We start from the raw sequence: 23,530 nt of genomic DNA, 5'->3' as shown, positions 1-23,530 counted from the left end.
TTATGTATTTGTTTCTTTTTGTATGACTTTAGAATAATTGTGCAAATATCTCTGCTGGCTAGATTTCTGGAAGACAACTAGGTCAAAGGATATGCACACTTTGAATTTTAATAGCCATGACACATTTAAAGGATTTTATCTGAAAACATACAGCTAAACCACTGATTTCACTCATTTATTTAAGGACATGACATTGTACAGATCTGTGCTAGGCTACGAGAGAGAAAGAGACCAAGTGTCTGCTCTTGAGGAAAATTAAGATTTATTTAACATGTGGGAAGTTAAATGGCAAACAAATATAGTAATACATGCTAACTGGAAGTGTGAACTGTGCTATGAAAGGCTAGAGAAGCCGTCAGATTTTTGAGTACAGAACCAGGTCTGCAGGGCTTGGCAGGCGCCGTGGCTTGGACTTGTAAGCACTGTGGTGAAACTGCCCTCTACTGGCTAACAGTTCAAGTAGCCCTTTAACTCATTTATAGGCAAGCTTAACCACAACAAAGAGAGAGATGGATTATAAGCTTATGGGGGGCTTCTCAAAAGACATGATCATAAGAATATCATAAATTTGGTTTGCATTTTAAATTTTATTCACTTTCCAAGAATCAGACGTTACTAAGAACCCATGAACTGTATACAAATAATGAACCATTGTTTATACCAACTGAAGGGGGTCGTGTAGATCATCTAAAAGTAATTTGATTCCTTTCTGTTTAACACTGCAAATTCATCTCCCTAATTACAGTTCATGAGTCGATATTAAAATTACTCCACTTTCCCAACACATACCTGAGGCTGGGGGCCCTGAAGAACTCTTTTGAGTGTGAAGATAAATCAAAGTTTATGTTTTAAAAATGGACACAACCTGAGGATGATGAGAGTGGGTGGCCTCTTACCAAGACATGAGTAAAAGTTACGATTTTGAAGACTCCTCTCTTCCTTTCTCTGTGTGAGCATTAAGTAACCAACTAGGATTAGGAGGACTGCTTACTTCTGTGGTATTGCCACCGGTTCTCTGGAACCTCCTGTGGGGCTGCCTTCAGCCAGCCTGCCAGCCCTGGTGGAACAGTGTTGTAAACAAAGAAACCTGAGACATGGCCACTGCCCCCCAGGTGCTTAGAATCTAAGTGGAAAAATGAAACATGCCCATGAGACCATCCAGGCCCATTTATGATGACCCAAATCCAACGGCAGTCAGAGATCAGTGGGAATCGGCTGGGGCAGTCGGGGAAGGCCTTGCAGCGCCCCTGGGGCCTGAGTGGATCTGGAAATCAGAGTAGGCTGACTGGGCAGAGAGAGGGCAAGAGCAGGGGAAGATTTGATTTTAGGAATGAAGATGGTTTAACCAGGAAAACAGGAGGCAGCTTGTGGCCAAACTACAGATGTATCCAGTAAATGAGCAATTCCACAAGTTAAGAGTTTAGGGCTTTTTTCTTCCCCTCTTAATTGACACTGTGGTATTTAAAAAGATACAAGCAAAGGGTTATACATAGTACCTGACACATCTGGATTCCATTGGGAGGTTTCAAATTTAAGTCAGTGAAAAACTTCACAGGTTTGGTCACACCCTGCTCTACCCGTCAGTCAGTCTGATCAGCCACACCTCACCTATCAGCCATGGTCCAGAAATACTCTTGGTAGTTTCAAAACTAAAATCCACTTCCAAAAATGTTTAAAAACTTGTATAAGCTTTGAAGGCAACTTTGAAAGCAGCAGGGGCAGAGGTGGTATGAACACACTGACAGCCAGATTACTCCAGATACGCCGTCTACGCTGCACACAGCTAGCATGCTGAATAGACGCACACAGATGCACTTTTCCTTGTGTACCTGAGAAGGAACTGGCGAGAACTTCCTCAGCTGTGGTTTTCTGAACCTACAGAGCTGAGAGAGGGTATTTAAACCCAGGGAAAAAGGCATTTAAGCTCAAGCCCTTGTCTGGCCAATGTCTAGCTTGCTTTTTCTAGCTCAGAGCATAACATGATGCCTGGACTACAGCAGGAACGCGACACAGGTTGGAATGAATCCTGTTTTGTGTCTCCTACAGAATCAAGTCGTCATTGCTGCTGGAAGGAGTTCTCTGGGAGCCCGACTCTCTGGGGTGCTTCATATCTATAGCCTCGGCCAAGATTAAAGGTTTCACTCCATTTTCCTCACCTGTCCCCCTCTCTCATGCTGAGTCATCTTCCGGATGAGCGTTCTGGGGGACAAAGTGGCATATCCAGGGGAGCCCTGGTAGCCCTACGACAGGTGGGGGCTCCTGGGGTGGAGACACACACAGGCTGGCTGCCAACAGGCCACAGAAGTGGTGACAGCACCTGAAGCACGTGGAGCAGTGGACGCTCTGGTTATCCATGTCCCTTTGCAAAGCTTGTTTCCTGTGCACCTGAACTTAATTCCTAACTGGCTTCCTGTGCTCAGACCTGCTGCAAAACCCGTTTCCTCTTCCACTTGAGCACCTGTGTCTTTCTGATGCCTGTAGCACAATTCTTGCTAAAAATGTCCTCTTGAAACTGGTGACCCATTCCAATCAAAGTGAAACAGAAAGCGCAGTAAACAGGAAAAAAGCATGAGAGAACGAGGAGAAAATATGGGGCACCCATATGTGAGGCATAACCTCACAACTCCAAAATCACGTTGTAAATGATGTGGTCCTTTCTTATGAGGACTATTGTATTTTCAGTGTTTCATACAGTGAAGGACAAATATAGAGAGTAAAACATCACCTGACTGTGCCCAGATGCTTTTGGAGAAATGACTGTTCCAACAGCCGATGCACCTAGTGATCTTCTGCGTATCTGAAGTCATCTCAGGAAGCCTCAGGCAGCGCGAGGCTGCCACAGGCCTCACCAACAGAACCCGAACAGGAAGGAGAGAGATCTGCCTTGAGCTGAAGGTGACTGTGCGGGACCAAGAGGAGTCAGGCAGGCTTGGCCTCCCTACTTCCTGGGCTGGTCTCAGTGGAGCAGGTCTCATCTGCCAGGCCTGGAGGGTGGCATGTTTAGGGGAAAGGAACGGACCACAGGATTTCAGTTTCACTAAAAATCTGCGGGCACTGTTATCCGTAAACTGTACTAGTTGATTCTCTATCAGGGTAGAACCTCTTTTCTTCTGACACTAATGAAATGATACTAAAACCAGGAAAAAATTAAAATACCAGAGCCCTTCTCTTAGCTTCTCTTGGGGCAGTAAAGAGACTGGTCAAAGGACACAGGGTTTCGGCTGAAGAGTTAAGTTGAATTCGAAATCAAAGGAAAAACCAGTAGAATTACAACTGTGAGGATATAGTGAATGTGTATACAGGAGAACAGCATAACCAGGCTCACACCTAGACAGGACCTCTGGCTCACTCCCAGGACCATCTCATCTTTCTGAAAGAGGTATACTAGCTGCATGGTTCCCTACGGCACAGCACAAAGCACAGAAACACCATTTGCTTTTCGGTTAACAACTATCGGCTGCTCAACCTATTTGAAGAATTGTTTTTATTAAAGTTTATTTTTAGGGGACCAGAAACGCCTTACTCATATTCCCTTATTCTGAGTGAAGACCAAGCTGATGATGCTGCATTTCAGTAAAGGCATGCTCTCGTACTGCGTCTCTTCATTTAGAAGGATGTGTACCTTCATCGGGCTGCTGCTAAACAAAGTGTTACGCTTTACTAAATGATCGGGCCAATGTTTAAACATGACTGTTCTTTACCTGAGGAGTTATATTTTTCTTAATGCCTAAACATAACAGCAACCAGCAAGAGGAGATGGTTAAAATTTACTAAGTTAGAAGCAGATCTTCATATAGGATATTTAACCATGCTAACCCATATCAAGAAATTATATAAATTGTATCCTACTGCATATATGGAAAATATGTAAACACCTGGCATACAGAAAAAAAATCAACAGACTAATGTATTATCTTAACAGGTGAATTAAGTTTCCATTCTACACTAAATTAATTCTAAGCACTGGTCTGACTTCAGGTCAGTTGCTCAGTCGGGTCCAACTCATTGTGACCCCAGTGGACTGTGCCATGCCAGGCCTCCCTGTCCCCTCCCTGTCCATCACCAACTCCTGGAGTTTACTCAAACTCATGTCCATTGAGTCAGTGATGCCATCCAACCATCTCATCCTCTGTTGTCCCCTTCTCCTCCTGCCCTCAATCTCTCCCAGCATCAGGGTCTTTTCAAATGAGTCAGCTCTTTGCATCAGGTGGCCAAAGTATTGGAGTTTCAGCTTCAGCATCAGTCCTTCCAATGAATACCCAGGATTGATCTCCTTTAGGATGGACTGGTTGACGCTTTTGAATTGATTCTGACATACTTAATACTTTATAGGGTTTAAATCTCTCAGGAACACAAATCTGAACTTATACAACAATTTAATTCAAAATTACCTTTATGATATCAGAACACATTTACATATTTGCAATTCTTGTCTATTACCTGTATATGCAAAGACTGTCTTACAGGCTTCAAGACTGGAATTGATTTATGCCTTTGTATCACAGAGCTAGAGAGATTTGAAGTGAGTTTGGGAATAAACTCAGGTCTCTGAATTCCCTATTCCATGCTCCAACTACATAACTATTACTAAAGTAATGACAGTAAATCCTGAATTTAAAGTGAGTTTAATATTTAATATTAATTTTCCAAAACTTAAAGCTGTGTACAAATCTTGGAATAACTCACCAAAATATACGGCTTTTTAATGATTATTTAGTGGTTATCAGTCTATCAAGAGTGAAGCAAGTATTAATAGTATCTTAAAATGACCCATTTTTGCTACACTTTCTTAGAGGTCTTACAATGACATGTTAAGAATATCATTCCCTGTACATGTTAAAGAGGATACGATTGCCTGCTTACTCATAACAGAATATTTCGTATTCACCTTATTTACAAATAATTTATATACTGTCCATTTAAATTCAATATTTAAAACTGAACTTTTTTCGTTTTGGCATAGGCTGTTTTATTACTTGATAGATAGCAGGCTGCTTCTTACATTAAAGAGCTATCACCAAAGCAGAGGCAGCAGACATCTAGAAATTAACTTGATTGAACCATGTTCAAGAACTTTATAAACCATTAGTACCTTCCCTATATCAGACTTATGAGGTAGTTGCACTTACTTCCCCTTTTACTGATGAGACACTGACTCAAAATTATTTTAGCTAAGCCCTCAAATGATGTTACTTAGCTAAGTAACATCAGAAAGAAAAGACCAAAATTCTATCCCGTACGTGACCTTAAACCAAATCACATTTTGCCTCTTGGACTTCCAAGTTTTCATCACAGTTAAGTAATATTTATTAATATTACCTATTTTACAGTGATAACCTGAAGATCAAAAACAGCATAGTGCTCTGAGGTATACCAAAGAAGAGTGCCCTGTGAAATATAAACATTGTCAAAGATAACTTTATCTTAAAAATCAAACAGATACACGATGGCATTTACATTCCACAGCCACACCATAAGGCACGCTCCAAGACAAGCCCAGTGTGTTTCATGCTGTTCTAATGTCCTTTCTTAACCACACATGGAAATGGGAAACTTCATTTGTCTCTTTCAGATCAGCAACTGGAAAAAGCATTTTAATTCATTTTTACCCACCTGGTAAATGGACTCGATTTACTAATTTTGTAGTGTAAGAGCTGCTTTAGACTCTAGAATCGTCTATGTATGTTGCTTTTGGAGACAAATGTAACTGTAATATTCTACTGTGTAACTTTTTAACCTCCAGAAAATATAAAAAACATAGAAGATATCAGGTAGCATAGGTGCTTGAGACCTAAAAATATTAGCCATTTGTTTTAAACTCAACTCTGTGAAAACAAAAAGGTAACACAATTTTAAAATTTATCTACCCTCTTGTTTTAGGAAGCCCATCAGTCAGCCTCTCGGGTGTAGCCAAACAGCTGAAAAATGTGTAGCCTAGTTAATCTTGCTACACATTTTCCTTTTTTGGTGTTACATGTCTGTCCTAAAAACCAAGGAATGATCAAAACAGCTATAAAACAGTAACAGAATGGAAACACTTTCAACTATTTCCAAAGGCTTGCAAAAAAAAAAATAGTTTCATAGGTTGAGAAAGTAAAATTCTGAATAATTGGAATCTATACAAAGCTGATATTAATGTCTCATTTCCTTTTTGTATTCCTTATATAAAAATAGGGGCAGGGACTTCCTTGGCAGTTAAGAGGTTGAAATACCACACTTCCACTGCAGGGGACATGGAAACTATGTTCCCATGGTAACTAGTTCCCCCGGTCAGGGAACTAAGAGCCTGCATGCAGCCAAAGAATAGAAGAAGGGGAAAAAAAAAAAAAAGGTGGGGGTGGGGCGCAAATATAAGAAAATACAGTTATGTCAAAGACTGATTTAAAGTTTGTTCTAAGGTTAATATATATTATGCTAGCTTTTTAGTCACCTGAGAGTCAGGAAATTCACAAGAACATGATTCCGTACAGTAAGAACTGTGGTTACCTAATCTCACAACTACAGGTTTGGCACGTTTCCAGGCTTCATTTGGCATGAGGCTGCAGTTTTGTTAACATGTATAAATTAAATAAAATCAATACCACAATCTAATCCTGGATTAAGTTAATCTCTCCATGTCTTACATCTATAAAAACAGCCTTTTAAGTTTGTAGGAAATAGAATTCTGGCCTTTTACAAAGCAAGCACGAAAATACAATTAAGTTCTAGTACTATGACTGCCATAATATTTTTATCATCAGACATTATAATTTAAGTGTCAGTGATTTTCTTTCAAGTCTCTGACTCCATAAAATAATAAAAAGATACTAGAATTTCCCTGTAACTACCATAAAAAAATAGTTCAGTTTCCATCAGGTTATTCCTAACGATTTGTTAGGATACCCCTGCTTGATCCAAGTCCATCCGGCCTGAAGCTGTGTTTCATTTCCAGCCTTCTGTCGGCCTGCAGTGTCTTCTTAGGTAAAGAGGCCATCTAAATAAAAACAGAAAAAATTCATCATTTTAGTTGTGTGGGTTTAAAAGAAAAACCACCAGTAAAAACAATACATTAACCACTAAATGAGGGAAGGACTGCCAGCCATGTATCAATGTCTTGAGTACTTGCTCCAGGGGTATAAACTATAAGTAGAAGGCTATGAAAAAGAGATAAACTGTATCTTTTCCTAACACGATAAATATTGTCTACATTTCAATTTTGATTATGACAGACCTGCACCAGAATTACTAACACCTGTCTAAATGTACAATGCCTGTCACAGCGTTCCACCAAAATAAACTTCTAACTTACTGCACCACTGCTTTCCACATAACATCTAATTCTCCTTTTAACTACATGAAGCAGGAGGCACTGACTTAAGTGGGAAAGCTGGGCAAGGCTTAAAGACATTAAAAAACCTGCTCAGTGTCTCAAAGCCTGTGACAACTTAAGCCCAGGCCGCAGGACTTCAGGCCGGGGACTGCAGCCCGTCTGCGGTACTGCGCTGAGTCTGACCCTTCATACCAGAGGAGGCAGGGGAGCTTCCAGCTGTCGTCCGAGGAATGACAGCAAGCGCCTCCAGATGAGGCCGCTTCCCATAAACATAATTCCTGTGATCAGCCAGAACACTCTATGGTCCTAGAAGAGAACACAGTCAATTTCAACCACAAAGGCTAGGTTCCTTCATGATAAAATTTCCCGAACTTGTCACTACCCCAGAGTTTAAAAGGAATTTTCAAACTTTGTGCTGCTCTTTCCTATAGGAACTAAGAACAAGTGCCCTAACAGCACTCAGAGACCAAGAGTCAAAACATAAACTGGAAGGAAAACATGATTTAAGAGAGTTATTTTATGATCATCAATGAACCAATATAACTGCTTTTACTCCTGTTTCCTTCCAGTCTTTGTTTACATTCACACAGATTTTAATATATAGGACATACAACTTGAAATTTCTGCTTATGGACACCCTTGCTAAACTGTGAGGTATCCTGGCCTTACAGCCACCTCAAGAGTATTTTAAATTTTCAAGGAAAACACAAGTGTCATCTGTGCAACACGGGGACAACTGCTACTCTTAAACTGTTTTTCATAAAAGAAACTCTTAGGTAACACGACAGAAACTCGAATATAATAAAAGGAACTTTTGGCCTGGGATGCTGTAAAACAACGGTTGTTGCTGTTCAGTCACGTCCAACTCGCTTGCAACCCCATGGACTGTAGCCCACCAGGCTCCTCTGTCCATAGGATTTCCCAGGCAAGAATACTGGAGTGGGTTGCCATTTCCTTCTCCAGGGGATCTTCCAACCCACGGATCAAACCTGCGTCTCCGACATCCGCAGGCAGATTTTTTTTACCACTGAGCCACCAGGGAAGCCCCAAACACTAAAAGCATCATGAACCAAGAAAGTTTGGAAACCTCAAAGTTATAGTAAACATTTTCCCTGTCATTTCTTTCTTTGTGGCCATGCAACATGGCTTGTAGGATCTTAGTTTCTCTGCCCAGATCTTGAACCGGGTCCTGGGCAGTGGAAGCTCAGAGTCCTAACCATTGGACTGCCAGGGAATTCCCATGTCATTTTCAAAATTGTATGTTTTGCAGTGCAGGGCTTTCAAGTTCATGTGTGAATATACAGAAGCACAGAATTTAATCTCCCACATATTAGAAACCTCAGCTATAGAAATGCCATTATTTATTATCAACAATGGCTTGGTCTCCAATGATTGGGAGCCCAATTTCCTCCAAGATAGCCATTGCATAAATGACCAATAACCACTGATGGAAATTCAAGCCATATATGATGCAGAAATCGGCTTCCTTTTAACATGAAGTTAGATATTAGACATCATTTATCAAGAAGACAAGTGCTAATGTCAGTTAACTGCCTGGATGAATACATTTCCAGTTATTCTAAAAAAGACCCTAATTTATTAAGTAAAAATTATGCTTAAATAAGAGTTAGCATACCCAGATTACTGTTCTTTCCTATAGACTGGTTCTGTAATGCCCTATAAATGAAGTCTGGGATTGCTAAAATATGATGAACTTGAGAGGTAAGCAAGTTAAAAATTCCATGTGTCATTAAAATTAAAATATACACAGAGCAGAGTGTGAGACCTCTAGGAAATTAAGGGAGGGGAATGTGTCTGAAAGTTGGATTTTCAATGCCCGCCCTGCTTTGGGTATTCCCTATAGTATTACGGCACGCATAAGTACCTATGTTTTGAGCTCTTCATCTCCACCGTCTAGCCTATCTACTCCTTAGAAATAAGACACCTACAGCATCCTGGTGTGCCAAAGGCCCTAAACTGATGGGGACATGTCAAAAGTACTTAGAAGATGGTATGAAAGGAACAATTTGAATATCAAGATAAATAATGAGGGCAGTGTGACAGATTTTAACTCATTGATTAAATAAAATCCCATGAGTCCATACTGACACAAATGAATAAATAATTGGCAGAGAAGGAGGGCTCTATCTGACAAAGAACAAAAGTAGGAAGAATGATGGAATTAGCAATGACCATGTGATAATCATCCCTGTAGTATCTGATTCAGGCATGAAGCATTTTTTGGATCAACAGCAGATACCAAAACTAGAGGGTGCAAATTATTAAAGAAATGCACATCAAAACTACAATTAGGTGCCATCCTGCACTGGTCAGAATGGCCACATTAAAAACTGTACAATTAACAAATACTGGAAAGGGTGTGGAGAAAAGGGAACCCTCCTACACTGCTGGAGGAGTGTAAGCTGGTGCAGCCTCTATGGAAATCAGGAGGGCAGTTCCTTAAAAACCTAAAAGCAGAACTGCCATATGATCCAGAAATCCCACTCCGTGGCATATATCCAGAGAAAACCATGATTCAAAAAGACACATGCACCCCAGTGTTCACTGCAGCACTGCTCATGACAGCCCCAAGACCCGAGAGCAAGCCGAGTGTCCACGGACCCATGACTGCATACAGGTGTGGCGCCTACATACAGTCGATACTACTCAGCCACAAAAAGAATGAAATAACACCACCTGCAGCAACACAGATGGACCCAGAGATTATCACACTAAGTCAGAAAGAAAAAGACATATGATGTCACTGTATGTGGAATCTAACACGTGTACACCCATGGCGGATTCATGTTGATGTATGGCAAAACCAATACAATACTGTAAAGTAATTAACCTCTAATTAAAATAAATAAATTTAAATAAAAAAATAATAAATAAAATATGACACAAATGAACCTGTCTACAAAACAGACATACAGAACAGGCTTGCGCTTGCCAGGGGGCTTGGGGGACAGTGGAGTGGAGTTTGGAGTTAGCAGATGTAAACTATTATATACAGAATGGATAACAAGGTTCTACTGTACAGCACAGAAAACTGCGTTCAATATCCCATTACAAACCACAATGGAAAAGAATATTAAAAAACGTATTATATGTATAACTGAATCACTTTGCTGTACAGCAGAAATTAACACAATCAACTATATTTAATTAAAAAAAAGAAAAAAACTAGAGGGTGCAAATTTGATGAACGGCAGGGTTCTTAGAATATACTTAATTCCACAGAGAAAGTAACTTCATAGGACAGAAAATTAGCAGACACCACCTTAAGCAAATGATCAGAGTTAGTATCACCAGTAGTGAGACATACTGACGCCACGGGGCTCCTGATGGGATTCAATGTGAAGAGCGCGGACAAAAGTGCGTCACAACCAGATTCCAGTAACGAAGACTGATCAAGAGCCAAACAACTGACCTACATTCTGTGTAAGCATCAAGGCCATGAAAGACAAAGTCTGAAAAACTGGCCTAGATTAAAGGAACCTAAGGAGACACAATGACTATTAATACACGCAACACACGATTTAAGATTCTCTATGAGGTAAACGGCTCTACTGTGCTAAGTGGTGAAACCTGACCCGGGTCCACAGATCAGAAAAACAGTGTTGTTTCAATGCTGTTTTCTGATTTTCACAAGTGAGCTGTGGTTATGTAAGAGAATGTCAGTGTTTTTAAAAAATATATACTGAAATATCTAGACATCGGGAGTTTCATATTTGTTGTTTATTCTCAAATGATTTAGGAAAAAGTATATATATACTGACAGAATGATAAATATGATAAAATGTTGCTGTTTGAAGAATCTGGGTAAAGGCTGTATGGGAATTCTTTTACTATTCTTGAAATAGTTTGATATTATCTTAAATAAGAAACTATCAGAAAGGAATTTCTAAGAACTCTTTTAAAAAATTAACAACAACAGGCATTTAGAAAAAAACATTAGAATGAGTATAAGATGGAGTTAGCTTGCAGAAAGACTGCATGTACATAAACAAAATGACTTGGGAGAAGGACAGGAACTTGTACAGAGTTACACAGTCACGAGCTGGGAAACTGGCAAAGGTCTTCGGAAGGACCTTCTGAGGATGTCCAGGACTGGTTTATGTTGCACAAGATAGTTTGGTAACTACTGGACTTTTTACTAGATTTGGGCTTAAAAGCCTCTAAGAGATTCCTATCACACTTAGAATAAGCCTGAACCCTTACCAAGCTCCAAAATCAACATGCTCTCCCTCTTCTGTCCTTCTGACCTCTCACTACCACTTTCCTTCCACTTGACACCCCTCCTCTGACCACTCTGGCCTTCCTGCTGCTCCTTCAACAAGCTCAGTGCACCCTTGCCTCAGTCTTCACATGTGTGGTTCCCTCTGCTTAGACCACCCTTTCTCCCAGGTCTTTCCACGTTCTCTTTTCATTCAGGCTCTGCTCTAGGGTCACCTTCACAGAAAGACCTTCCTCAACCATGCTGTCTCTACAATGCCCCTTGTCTCTCCTCCTGCTAACAGTCTCTCTCCCTCTACCTAGCTTTAATTTTCTTTATGCAGTCACTCAGTTATGTTTGACTCTTTGCGACCGCATGGACTGTAGCACTCCAGGCCTCCCTGTCCATCACCATCTCCTGGAGCTTGCTCAAACTCATGTCCATTGAGTCAGGTGATGCCATCCAACCATCTCATCCTCTGTTGTCCCCTTCTTCTCCTGCCTTCACTCTTTTCCATCATCAGGGTCTCTTCCAAAGAGTCAGTTCTTTGCATCAGATGGCCAAAGTATTGGCCAAAGCATCAGTCCTTCCAATGAATATTCAGGACTGATTTCCTTTAGAAAATTTTCTTTATGGTACTTATCACCTAACCTACCATGGATCTGTTTCTTCTTTCTCCCCCGCTGAAACAGACTCCATAAGCGCAGGATTCACTGCTATACCCCACAGCTAACAGCGGTGTTTAGTGTGTAACAGGCACCAAACACCGTATCTGTAAGATGAATGCATCAATGTACTGCATTTACTTTCCTTTCACATCTTATAAGGAGGTGACAAACACTGCTGCAGGGAGCTTATGACCTTTCTCAGGTGTGTGTGAGTGAAAGTTGTTCAGTAGTGTCCATGGAATTCTCCAGGCCAGAATACTGAAGTTGGTAGCCGTTCCCTTCTCCAGGGGATCTTCCCAACCCAGGGATCAAACCCAGGTCTCCTGCACTGCAGACAGATTCTTTACCAGTTGAGCCACCTATGATCTTTTGCAGACAAGCAATTCCAAGTCTGAGGATCATGGCAAAGGATGAAGTGTAGGATTATTTTGGCATAAATAACTAGAAGAGTAATTTTACTCAGGTGGGTTGGGGGTGCGGTCAGTGAAGAGTCTCCTTGGAAATAACACAACAGTTGAAACCTGGGAGACAAACAGACATTAACTAGGCAAAAAAAAGGGGGGCTCCCTGGTGGCTCAGTGGTAAAGAATCCTCCTGCCAACGTGGAAGATGCAAGTTCAATCCCTGGGTCAGGAAGATCCCCTGGAGAAGGAAATGGCAATCCACACCAGTATTCTTGTCTGGGAAATTCCATGGACAGAGGAGCCTGGTGGGCTACAATCCATAGGGTTGCAAAAAGTCAAACATGACTTAGCAACTACAGACCAGACCAGGCAAAAAAAAGTGGGAGGTAAGAAGAGATGTGTGGAAGCAGTGTAAGAATACTGATGAATCAATGGACAGTGAGGACAAGATGGCTGCAGACAAGATGGGGACGTGGGCACAGCAGGCCAGGAAAAGCCTTACCGGCCAGGGAGTTTGGATTTCTATCTTAAGGAGAATCAACACCACCCCCTTACACCAGAATAGTTTTACACAGAAGAGTGACCATTAGAACTGCTTCTTTTAAAGACCACTTTTTAAAAGGGACCACTTTAAAACAGACATAGAGCACACACCTGTTAATCAGGACACAGAATTCAGCACCAGAGTGTGCCTGCCGAACGCAAATGCAAATTCATTTCTAAAGAAATCTCACAGTAGGCGCTCACTTTAGCACCACATATACTAAAAGTGGAACAATACAGAGAAGATTAGCATGGCCCCTATGCAAGGATGACATACATGCAACTTCGTGAAGCATTCCATATTTTTCTAAAACAGAAATGTAGACCAATGGAACAAGGTAGAAAGCCCAGAAATAAACCCATGCCCCTAAGGGTACCTTATTTTTGACAAAGGAGGCAAGAATATACAATGAGGCAAAGATAGCCTCTTTAATAAATGGTGCTGGGGAAACTGGACAGCTACATGGAAAAGAATGAAATTAGAACACTTCCTAACACCATACACAAAGATAAACTCAAAATGGAGTAAAGACCTAAATGTAAGACCAGAAACTATAAAACTCTTAGAGGAAAACATAGGCAGAACACTCTATGACATAAATCAAAGCAAGATCTTCTATGACCCACCTTCTAGAGTAACGGAAATAAAAACAAAAACAAGTAGGACCTGATAAAACTTTAAAGCTTTGGCACAGCAAAGGAAGCTTAAGCAAGGTGAAAACACAACCCTCAGAACGGGAGAAAATAATAGCAAATGAAACAACTGACAAAGGATTAATTTCCAAAATATACAAGCAGCTCATAAAACTCAATATCAGAAAAATAAACAACCCAATCAAAAAGTGGGAAAAAGACCTAAACAAACATTTCTCCAGATGACATACAGATGGCTAACAAACACATGAAAAGATGCTCAACATCACTCATTGTTAGAGAAATGCAAATCAAAACTACAATGAGGTATCACTTCACACTGGTCAGAATGGCCATCATCAAAAAGTCTACAAACAACAAACGCTGGAGGTGTGGAGAAAAGGGAACGCTCTTGCACTGTTGAGGGGAATGTAAATTGATACAGCCACTATGGAAGACGGTATGGAGATTCCTTAAAAATCTAGGAATAAAACTACCATATGACCCAGCAATCCCACTCCTAGGCATATATCCTGAGGAAACCAAAATTGAACAAGACACATGTACCCCAATGCTCATTGCAGCACTATTTACAACAGCTAGAACGTGAAAGCAACCTAGATGTCCATTGACAGATAAATGGATAAAGAAGTTGTGGTACATATACACAATGGAATATTACTCAGCCATAAAAAGGAATGCATATGAGTCAGTTCTGATGAGTCCCTCCCAGCAGCAGAGGGAAGACCCTGGGGTGGGGGGTGGGCAGAACAGGGAGTAGAGCTCTGTGTCCAGGCTGAGGGTGCTCAGAGTTCCCTCTGGGGCTGCAGCCATTAGACACAATCGGGCAATAGGGCTGGAAGGAGAACCTTGAGGGGCTAAACGATCCTGGAAACCTCAGATTCTCTCTCTGTGTGTGGCCACCCAGCAGGGCTCTGCTTGGCTGGTTGATGAAATTTATGCTAGTGATGGAAACTCGGTGCCTTTGTGTTTCTAGTATAAAAGTTAATGAATAAATCAAGTTCTTTTCATTTTCCATTTAAATTGCTGGCCCTGACCAGTAAAGACTATCCTTGTTGCCAAAAGGCATCATTCAGGAACCCTCCCCGCTCCCGCATTGAGCCCACCGTGAGCTGTGACTCACTGATGCACAATGAATTTCCCATTAGTTCCTTTTGAAAAGGGAAAATGGGTTTGATATGTTTGTCTGTTTTTCCAAATATGTCTTAGGACCTTAAACATGTACATACTAATTTATAGGAACACGATAATGTCAAAAATGATTATTTGCGATCTTCATTTATCCTACTTAGTGTGAATGTTTATGAGTTTCTCTGCAGAAATGTTACATGTGGTTATGAGATGCTGTGAGGGGAGTGGTAGTAATATCAGGCACAGGTGCTGCAGTAATATGCAAAACTCTAAATTGAGAAATTCTGAATTCTGCGCTCATCTGCCCCAATGGTGTCAGATAAGGGATAATGGATCCTGTTTCTCAAGGCAAATATATATGTAATACATATATTTAGGGCTAAATTGAGAATTATTGATAGAGGGTATAAATTCATAGTCACATAGTGTTTTTGACAAAAATTGTAAATATTCAGCAAAAAAAAAAAAAGGGGGGGGCAGGGAAAATACATTCATTTTCAGACTTTTGATGACTGAATCAAAGCATGCAACTGCATGGCACATTGCCCGACATATAAGTTAAAAAAAAAAATCCCTCATTAACACTGCCTTACAGTATAATACTATTGTCAAATCTCTCCCATGTGTAGTTATCTGTTATAAGAAACATAAGGTAGTCCTAAACTGCCCTATGTGACAGTTTCCTGAATCCCAGCACAGGCTCTGGTTTGTTCAAACCTAGGCCATTCTACATTACAGGGTCTAACAATACTGTTTGAATTTCAAATGATTTACAGTATATATTTTATCCCAATAAGCAACTATACAGGTTAGAACTTTCTTTTTAAAATCCATTAAAGTAGTCCAGGGGTTAAGAATCCACTGTGCAATGCAGGGGACGCAGGTTCAATCCCTGGTCCAGGAACTAAGATCCCACATGACTTGGAGCAACTAAGCCTGTGTGTCTCAGTTACCGAGCTGATGTGCTCTGGAGCCTCCAAGTCACAACTACAGAGTCCATGCACTACAACGGAAGATCCAGCATGCAAAAATGAAGATTTCGAGGGCCACAGCTAAAAACTGACTGAGTCAAGTAAATAATGAAAACAAAATAAAATCCATGAAAAAGAAATGATCTTCAAAACATTAAAAACCATCCCTAGATTATTGAAATAATACATTCTCACCTCCTCAAGGGAAGATTCCAAATTCATTCCGAAAGCAACTCCCATTAGCCCAAAGAGTGAAAGGGAGAAGGTTCCCATGGTCAACTGTAGGTTCAACCTCATCATCACATTACGGTGGCTGGGGAGGAGAACAACTGCTTAGATCAGAAGGGCCCACCAACAGAGCACTACAAATTCACTATTAAAGATCACAGGGGCTAAACGTACACCTTAAAAGACACTCCCATGTAGTAGTTATAAATGATAATGATGGGATAAATGGGATAATTCTTTCCAAAATGGAAAAACAAAGCCAGCCTTAAACACTTTATTACTGTGCAATAACTACTTTATTAAAAAAATATGGATAGTTTGCTATGACACCCTCTTACCTGTCCAGATTGATGAATATGATACTCTGTGAATCATCGATCAGTGCCCTGAGTTCCCGAGCTGCGTTGGAAAGATCCTCAGCTAATCGGTAGTAGTTTTCCAACAGCAACTCCATCTCCTCTGCATGGTCAATCCCAGCGCTGCTCTTTTCACTTTAATTAAAAGAGTTCACATAACATGCCCTCGATACATGTGTTAAACATTTAGTACCACAAAGCTTCCTGAATTAGTATACAATATTCAGTTATCCTCGGCTCCTTGTGGCTCCTGGGTGGAAGATTGGCCCCAGGGTGGCCAGCGGCAGCAGAGAGGCCAGGGAGCCCTCTGTTCCTGGGCGCCCTCCAACATCGATCGGCTCCAGGCTTCCCTGGACCCCCTTCCCAGCAACTCCAGGGGCCTTTGCCCAGGTCCCCAGGCGGTATGCTGACTAACACCCAGCAGCCAGTAAAGGTTTACACACTCAAGAGGACCAGCAGTGGGACAACCAGGGTGCCAGGCTACATGGAACAGATGGAGGGCATGTCCTTGCTAGTCAGGACCTGACAAAACATGGTTCACTGGAGAAGGGAAAGGCACACCACTTTAGTATTCATGCAGTGAGAATCCTATAAACAGTATAAAAAGGCAAAAAGATATGACATTGAAAGATGAGCCCCCCCAGGGCAGTAGGTGTCTAATATGCCACTGGGGAAGAGCAGAGACTTAGTTCCAGAAAGAATGAAGAGGCTGAGACAAAGCGGAAATGATGCCCAGTTGTCTGGTGGTGTAAATAATGTCTGATGCTATAAAGAACAATATTGCATAGGAACCTGGAATGTTAGGTTCATGAATCATGGTAAATTGGATACGGCCAAACAGGGGATGGCAAAAATGAACAATGACATTTTAGCAATCAGTGAACTAAAATGGACAGGAAAGGGTAAATTTAATTCAGATGGTCCTAGATTACAAAATGAAGCTGGGCAAAGGCTAACAGTTTTGCCAAGAGAATGAGCTGGTCATAGCAAACACCCTCCTTCAACAACACAAGAGATGACTCAACACATGGACATCACCAGATGGTCAATACTGAATCAGAATGATTTATTCTTTGCAGCCAAAGATGAAGAAACTATACAGTCAGCAAAAACAAGACCTGGAATTGACTATGGCTCAGATAATCAGCTAAGGCTCAAACTGAAGTAGGGAAAACCACTAGGCCATTCAGGTATGACCTAAATCAAATCCCTTACGATTATACAGTGGAAGTGACGAATAGATTCAAGGGATTAGATCTGGTAGACAGAGTGCCTGAAGAACTATGGACCAAGAAAGGTTCGTGAATCTATACAGGACCTAGTGACCAAAACCATCCCCAAGAAAAATGCAAGAAGGCATAGTGGTTTCTGAGAAGGCCTTACAAATAGCTGAGAAAAGAAAAGAAGCAAAAGAAAAAGGAGAAACGGAAAGATATACCCAACTGAATGCAGAGTTCTAGAGAGTATCAAGGAGAGACAGAAAGCCTTCATAAGTGAACAATGCAAAGAAACAGAGGAAAACAAAAGAATGGGAAAGACTACGAGATTTCTTCAAGAAAATTAGAGATACCAAGGAACATTTCATGCAAAGATGGGCACAATAAAGCACAGAAATGGAAAGGACCCAACAGAAGCAGCATTGATTAAGAAGAGATAGCAACAAAACACAGAAGAACTATACAAAAAAGATCTTACAACCCAGATAACCATGACGGTGTGTGGTCACTCACCTGAGCCAGACATGCTGGAGTGTGAAGTCAAGTAGGCCTTAGGAAGCATTACTACAAAGCTATTGGAGGTGATGGAATTCCAAGTGAACTCTCTCAAATCCTAAAAGATGATGCTGTTAAAGTACTGCACTCAATATGCCAGCAAATCTGGAAAACTCAGCAGTGGCCACAGAACTGGAAAAGGTCAGTTTTCATTTCAATGCCAAAGAATGTTCAAATTACTATACAACTGCACTCATTTCACATGCTAGCACGATTATGTTCAAAATCCTCCAAGCTACCCTTCAACAGTATGTGAACCAAGAACTTTCATATAGATTTAGAAAAGGTGAAGAACCAGAGATCAAATTGCCAACATCCACTGGATCACAGAAAAAGTAAGAGAATTCCAGAAAAACATCTACTTCTGCTTCACTGACTACGCTAAAGCCTTTGACTGTGTGAATCACAACAAATTGTGGGAAATTCTTAAAGAGAATGGGAATGTCAGATTACCTTACCTGCCTCCTGAGAAATCTGTATGCAGCTCAAGAAGCAACAGTTAGAAATGGACACAGAACAACGGACTGGTTCCAAATTGCGAAAGGAGTACATCAAGGCTGTATTATGGTCATCTGCTTATTTAACTTTTAGGCAGAGTACATCATGTGAAATGCAGGGCTGGAAGAATCACAAGCAGGAATCAAGATTGCTGGGAGAAATAACAACAACCACAGATATGCAGATGATACCACTTTAAAGGCAGAAAGTGAAGAGGAACTAAAGAGTCTCTCGATGAAAGTGAAATAGGAGAGTGAAAAAGTTGGTTTACAACTCAATGTTCAAAAAACAAAGATCATGGCATTCGGTCTCATTACTTCATAACAAACAGATGAGAAAATGGAAACAGTGACAGATTTTCTTTTCTTGGGCTCCACAATCACTGTGGATGGTGACTGCAGTCTGAAATTAAAAGACGTTTGCTCCTTGGAGGAAAAGCTATGACAAACCTAGACAATGTATTAAAAAGTAGAAACATCACTTTACTGACAAAACTCTGAACAGTCAAAGCTATAGTTTCTCCAGTAGTCATGTGTGGATGTGAGAGCTGGACCATAAAGAAGGCGGAGTGCTGAAGAATTGACGCTTTTGAAATGTGGTCTTGGAGAAGACTCTTCAGAGTCCCTTGGACTGCAAGGAGATCAAACCAATTGTAAATGAAATCAACCCTGAATATTCATTGGAAGGACTGATACTGAAGCTGAAGCTCCAATCCTCTGGCCACCTGATGTGAAGACCTGATTCACTGGAAAAGACCCTGATGCTGGGAAAGATTGAGGGCAAAAGGAGAAGGGGTGACAGAGGATGGGATGGTTGGATGGTATCACCAACTGGATGGACATGGGTTTGAGCGAACTCAGGCAGATAGTGAAGGACAGGGAAGCCTGGCATGCTGCAGTTCATTGGGGTCACAAGAGAGTCAGACACAACTTGGTGAGTGAACAACAACAGTAATTCAGGTATCACACAAAAAATTAGCCTCTGCCTTTTCTATTATTGTGATTGAGGCCAGTCTGAGTGGCTTTGCTAACTGATCCTAAACATGGCACAGATAAGTTAAGGACACGAGTTTATCCCTACACAGGCTTTACTGTATTCCACATCCCTGAACCCAGGGACACTCATGCAAATACACACACTACCATTTACAGGAAAATCCAGACATGTGAATGCTGACAAATTAGTGCAAAGTCCAGATCACTATCAGGTAAAACACAACCAAAAAGTAAAAATGAACATAATGAGCATGTCCTTTCCAAGGTAAATGTATAGTATCACTTCCATAGAGGAAGAAAACTGGTTCTGAAAAATGTAAATACAGTCAAAACAGCTCAAGACAGCAGAGGAGCGGTATGTGGCTCTCATGTTCTCCCACAAATACATCAAAATACATCCACGTGGGACAATTCTTGTGGAACATCTACTGAACACCGCAGATCTCAGACTTCCAAAATGGTAAGAAAACCTTCACATAACTGGGTAGGACAAAAGAAAAAGGGAAAAAGATAAAGAGAAGGGAACTGGAGGGAACAGTGAAAAAGAAAAGGTTTTCATCCCTGGGGAAGGCACCTCACTGGTGGAGAGATCAGCTGGGATGGGGGAGAGGCAGGTGGGGAGCCTTAGTAGAGAGCGCAGCAACAGGTTTGTGGAGGGCAAAGTGGAAAGACCCGCATAGTCGGTTGGTATGGGTGCTTGGCACTCCCCAAACTCAGATGTTCCTTTGATGGGACAGGTGGAGGCTGGATGTTGAGGCTCAGGTGTCATCACGAAAATTACCCAATCAAAGCAGTAGACAGAAAGCCAGACTGGAAAAAAAAAAGCAATATAAGAGACCAATGGGATAACAGAATAAAGTGTGCCAATCTACACATAAACGTGATTCCAGAAGAAGAGAAAAGGGGATTAAATATGTATTTGATGAAACTGTAGCTGGAAAAATTTGATGAAATTATAGCTGAAAACTATCCAAACCTAAAGAAGGAATCAGACATCCAGATACAAAAAGCACAGAGGGTTCCAAACAAGAAACAAATCCACATCAAGACATATTATAAAAACAGTAGAAGTTAGAGAGGATTCTAAAGGTAGCAAGAGAAAGACAGAGTTAATTACAAGGGAACTGCCAGAAAGCTATCAGTTGATTGCTCTACAGAAATGATGCAAGCCAGAAGGGAGTGGCAAACTATGTTCAAAGTTTAAAAAGGGAAAAATCTGCAACACGAAGTCCGCTACCCAGCAAGAATATCATTAAGGATGGGGAAATAAAGAATTTCTCAGATAAGCAAAAAATGAAGAATACAGCAATATGAAACCTATTTTAAAGAAATATTGAAAGGTCTTCTCTAAATAGAAAAGATACAGTAAAGAGGAACTCACAGTTGGAAAGTAAATCACTTAAGTTAGCCAGTATAGAGGTCAAATAGGAAAAAAACCTATTTACGAAAGGAAGATAAACACAAGGAACAGTAAAAGGATAAACAAGACATGATGTAAAAAAGGACATCAAAATCATAAAATGTGGGGAAGGAAAGTACAAAAATGTGGATTCTTATTTTTTAGAATGTGTGTGAGCCTATATGACTATCAGCCTAAAGCAAGCAGATATAGGAAAGGGTTAACATACCTGAAAAACGGGGCACCCACAAATCAAAAACATACAATAGTTTAAAAAAAAAAAAAAAACAAAGAGAATACAAGGGTAAGAGAAAAGGAAATCATCAAACCACAAACAGAAAACAGAGAAAGACAAAGGAACAAAAAGGAAACAGAATAGACTGGGAAAAAAGGTTTAAACTGGCAGTAAATATGTAAGTATCAATAACTACTTTGAATGCCAATGGACTGAACACTCAAATCAAAACAGAATGGCAAACTGGATGAACAAATAAGAGCCTATGATATGCTGCCTACAAGACAGCCACCTTAGGGCAAAGGACACACACAGATTCAAAGTGAGCGGAAGGAAAAACGTATTTCATGCAAATGGAAATGACAAGAAAAGAGGAGTTACAATAATCTTATCAGACATATAGACATTAAAACAAAAGCCATAAAGGAAAAGAAGGAAAACATATAATGGTAAAAGGATCAATACAAGAGGATTTTACACTTGTCAACATATATTGCCCCAAACACATAAAATACTAACAGCTAAAAAAGAAGAAACTGATGAGAATACAATAGGAGACTTTATCACGCCATTCACATCAATGGGCAGATCCTCTAGACAGAAAAATCACTAAGGCAACAGAGATCCTAAATGATATAACAGTTAAGACTTAACTGGTATTTTCAGGACATTATTTCCAAAACACCCAGAACGCACACTCTTTTCAAGTGCACATGGAGCATTCTCTAGGGCTGACCACATACTAGGACACAAAACTAACCTCAACAACGTAAGAGTAAAGAAATTATTTCAAGCGTTTTTCCTCACAACAGGACGAAGCTAGAAATCAACAAAAGGAAAAGAAATCCATATGTTACTACCCAACAGGTCAATGAGGAAATCAAAAAGGAAATTACACACCTCCCTCAAAAAACAAGAAAAAAAATCTGAAATTAACAACCTAACATACCACCTAAAAGAATTAGAAAAAAACAAAAAACAAAACTTCAAGTCAGTAGGAGGGAAATAATAAAGATCAGGAAGGAAATAAACGGAGATTAAAAAAAAAATAGAAAAAACACCCCAACACCAGGCTTCCCTCATGGCTCAGTGGTAAAGAATCCAACTCCCACTGTAGGAGACACAACATGGGTTTGATCCTTGGTTTGGGAAGATCCTATGTGCTTCAGAGCAACTAAACCCGCATGCCACAACTGTGCTCTAGAGCCCAGGAGCTGCAACTGCTGAAGTCCCGAGTGCCTGGGAGCCTGTGCTCCGAAACGGGAGAAGCCACTCCAATGAGAAGCCTGTGCACTGCCACTCGAGTAATCCCCACTCGCCAGAACCAGAGAAAGTCCACGCAACAATGAAGACCCAGCACAGCCCCAAATAAATAAAACTAAAAAAAAAAAAATCAGTAAAATCAAGAACTGGGTCTTTGAAAGGATAAACAAAATTGACAAACCTCTGGCCAGTCTCACCAAGAAGAAAAAAGATAGAATCCAAATAAATTAGGAAATGAAAAAGGAGAAATTTCAACTGATACTGCAGAAATACAAAAAACCCTTCAGAGAATACTATGAACAATTGTATGCCAACAAATTTGACAACTTAGAAGAAATGGACAACTTTCTAGAAAGATATAGTCCACCAAAACTAAATCAAGGAGACAAGATAATCTGAACAGACTGATCACTAGAAGTGAAATAGAATCTGTAATTTAAAAAAACAAACAAAAACTCCCTACAAACAAAAGTACAGGACCAGGTGGCTTTACAGGTGAATTCTTCCAAACGTACAAAGAACTTTTTAAACTCATCCTTGTTAAACTATTCTAAGACTGGAGAGGGGGGATCACTCCCAAAGACATTCTATCTCGTAACAGGAAAGTGTGTTAGTCACTCAGTCGTGTCTGATTCTGTGACACCATGCTCTGTCCGTGGAATTCTCCAGGCAAGAATACTGGAGTGGATTGCCATGAAGCCACCATCAATCACCTGATAACAAAACTAAACAAATACCACCAAAACAGAAAACCATAGGGCAAATACCTTCAATGAATATAGATGCAAAAATTCTCAACAAAATATTAGCAAACTGAATCCAACAACATATAAAAAAGATCATGTACCAAAACCAAGAGGGATTTATCACAAACTCACAAGGACG

At 40.5% G+C, this 23,530-nt stretch overlaps 2 protein-coding genes and 1 non-coding gene across 4 annotated transcripts in view; 2 read left to right on the top strand and 1 right to left on the bottom strand.

The window, feature by feature from the left end:
* The window catches only part of GPLD1 (glycosylphosphatidylinositol specific phospholipase D1), a 64,325-nt gene extending 60,733 nt beyond the window's left edge, over positions 1–3,592 (top strand). For both annotated transcript variants that reach the window (XM_025266381.3, XM_006051206.4), the window contains one exon: positions 2,047–3,592. In XM_025266381.3, the coding sequence (XP_025122166.3) occupies positions 2,047–2,133 (87 nt within the window). In that variant the 3' untranslated portion in view covers positions 2,134–3,592. The remainder of the gene's footprint in view (positions 1–2,046) is intronic.
* A 767-nt stretch (positions 3,593–4,359) lies between these two features.
* Positions 4,360–23,530, bottom strand: part of MRS2 (magnesium transporter MRS2) — a 37,718-nt gene continuing 18,547 nt past the window's right edge. The window contains exons 8-11 of the mRNA XM_045162664.1: positions 16,466–16,618; positions 16,095–16,212; positions 7,502–7,615; positions 4,360–6,973 (exon numbers count right to left, since the gene is read on the bottom strand). Of these exons, the coding sequence (XP_045018599.1) occupies positions 6,863–6,973; positions 7,502–7,615; positions 16,095–16,212; positions 16,466–16,618 (496 nt within the window). The 3' untranslated portion in view covers positions 4,360–6,862. The remainder of the gene's footprint in view (positions 6,974–7,501; positions 7,616–16,094; positions 16,213–16,465; positions 16,619–23,530) is intronic.
* Positions 13,340–13,450, top strand: LOC112583026. Its single transcript, XR_003107392.1, has one exon. It is a non-coding gene; the product is annotated as a U6 spliceosomal RNA (small nuclear RNA).

The sequence above is a fragment of the Bubalus bubalis genome, chromosome 2 (genome assembly GCF_019923935.1).
Source record: "Bubalus bubalis isolate 160015118507 breed Murrah chromosome 2, NDDB_SH_1, whole genome shotgun sequence".
In the NCBI taxonomy this organism is placed as follows: domain Eukaryota; kingdom Metazoa; phylum Chordata; class Mammalia; order Artiodactyla; family Bovidae; genus Bubalus; species Bubalus bubalis.
Note: the sequence above shows the minus strand (reverse complement) of the source record. Positions and strands in the feature narration are given on the sequence as shown.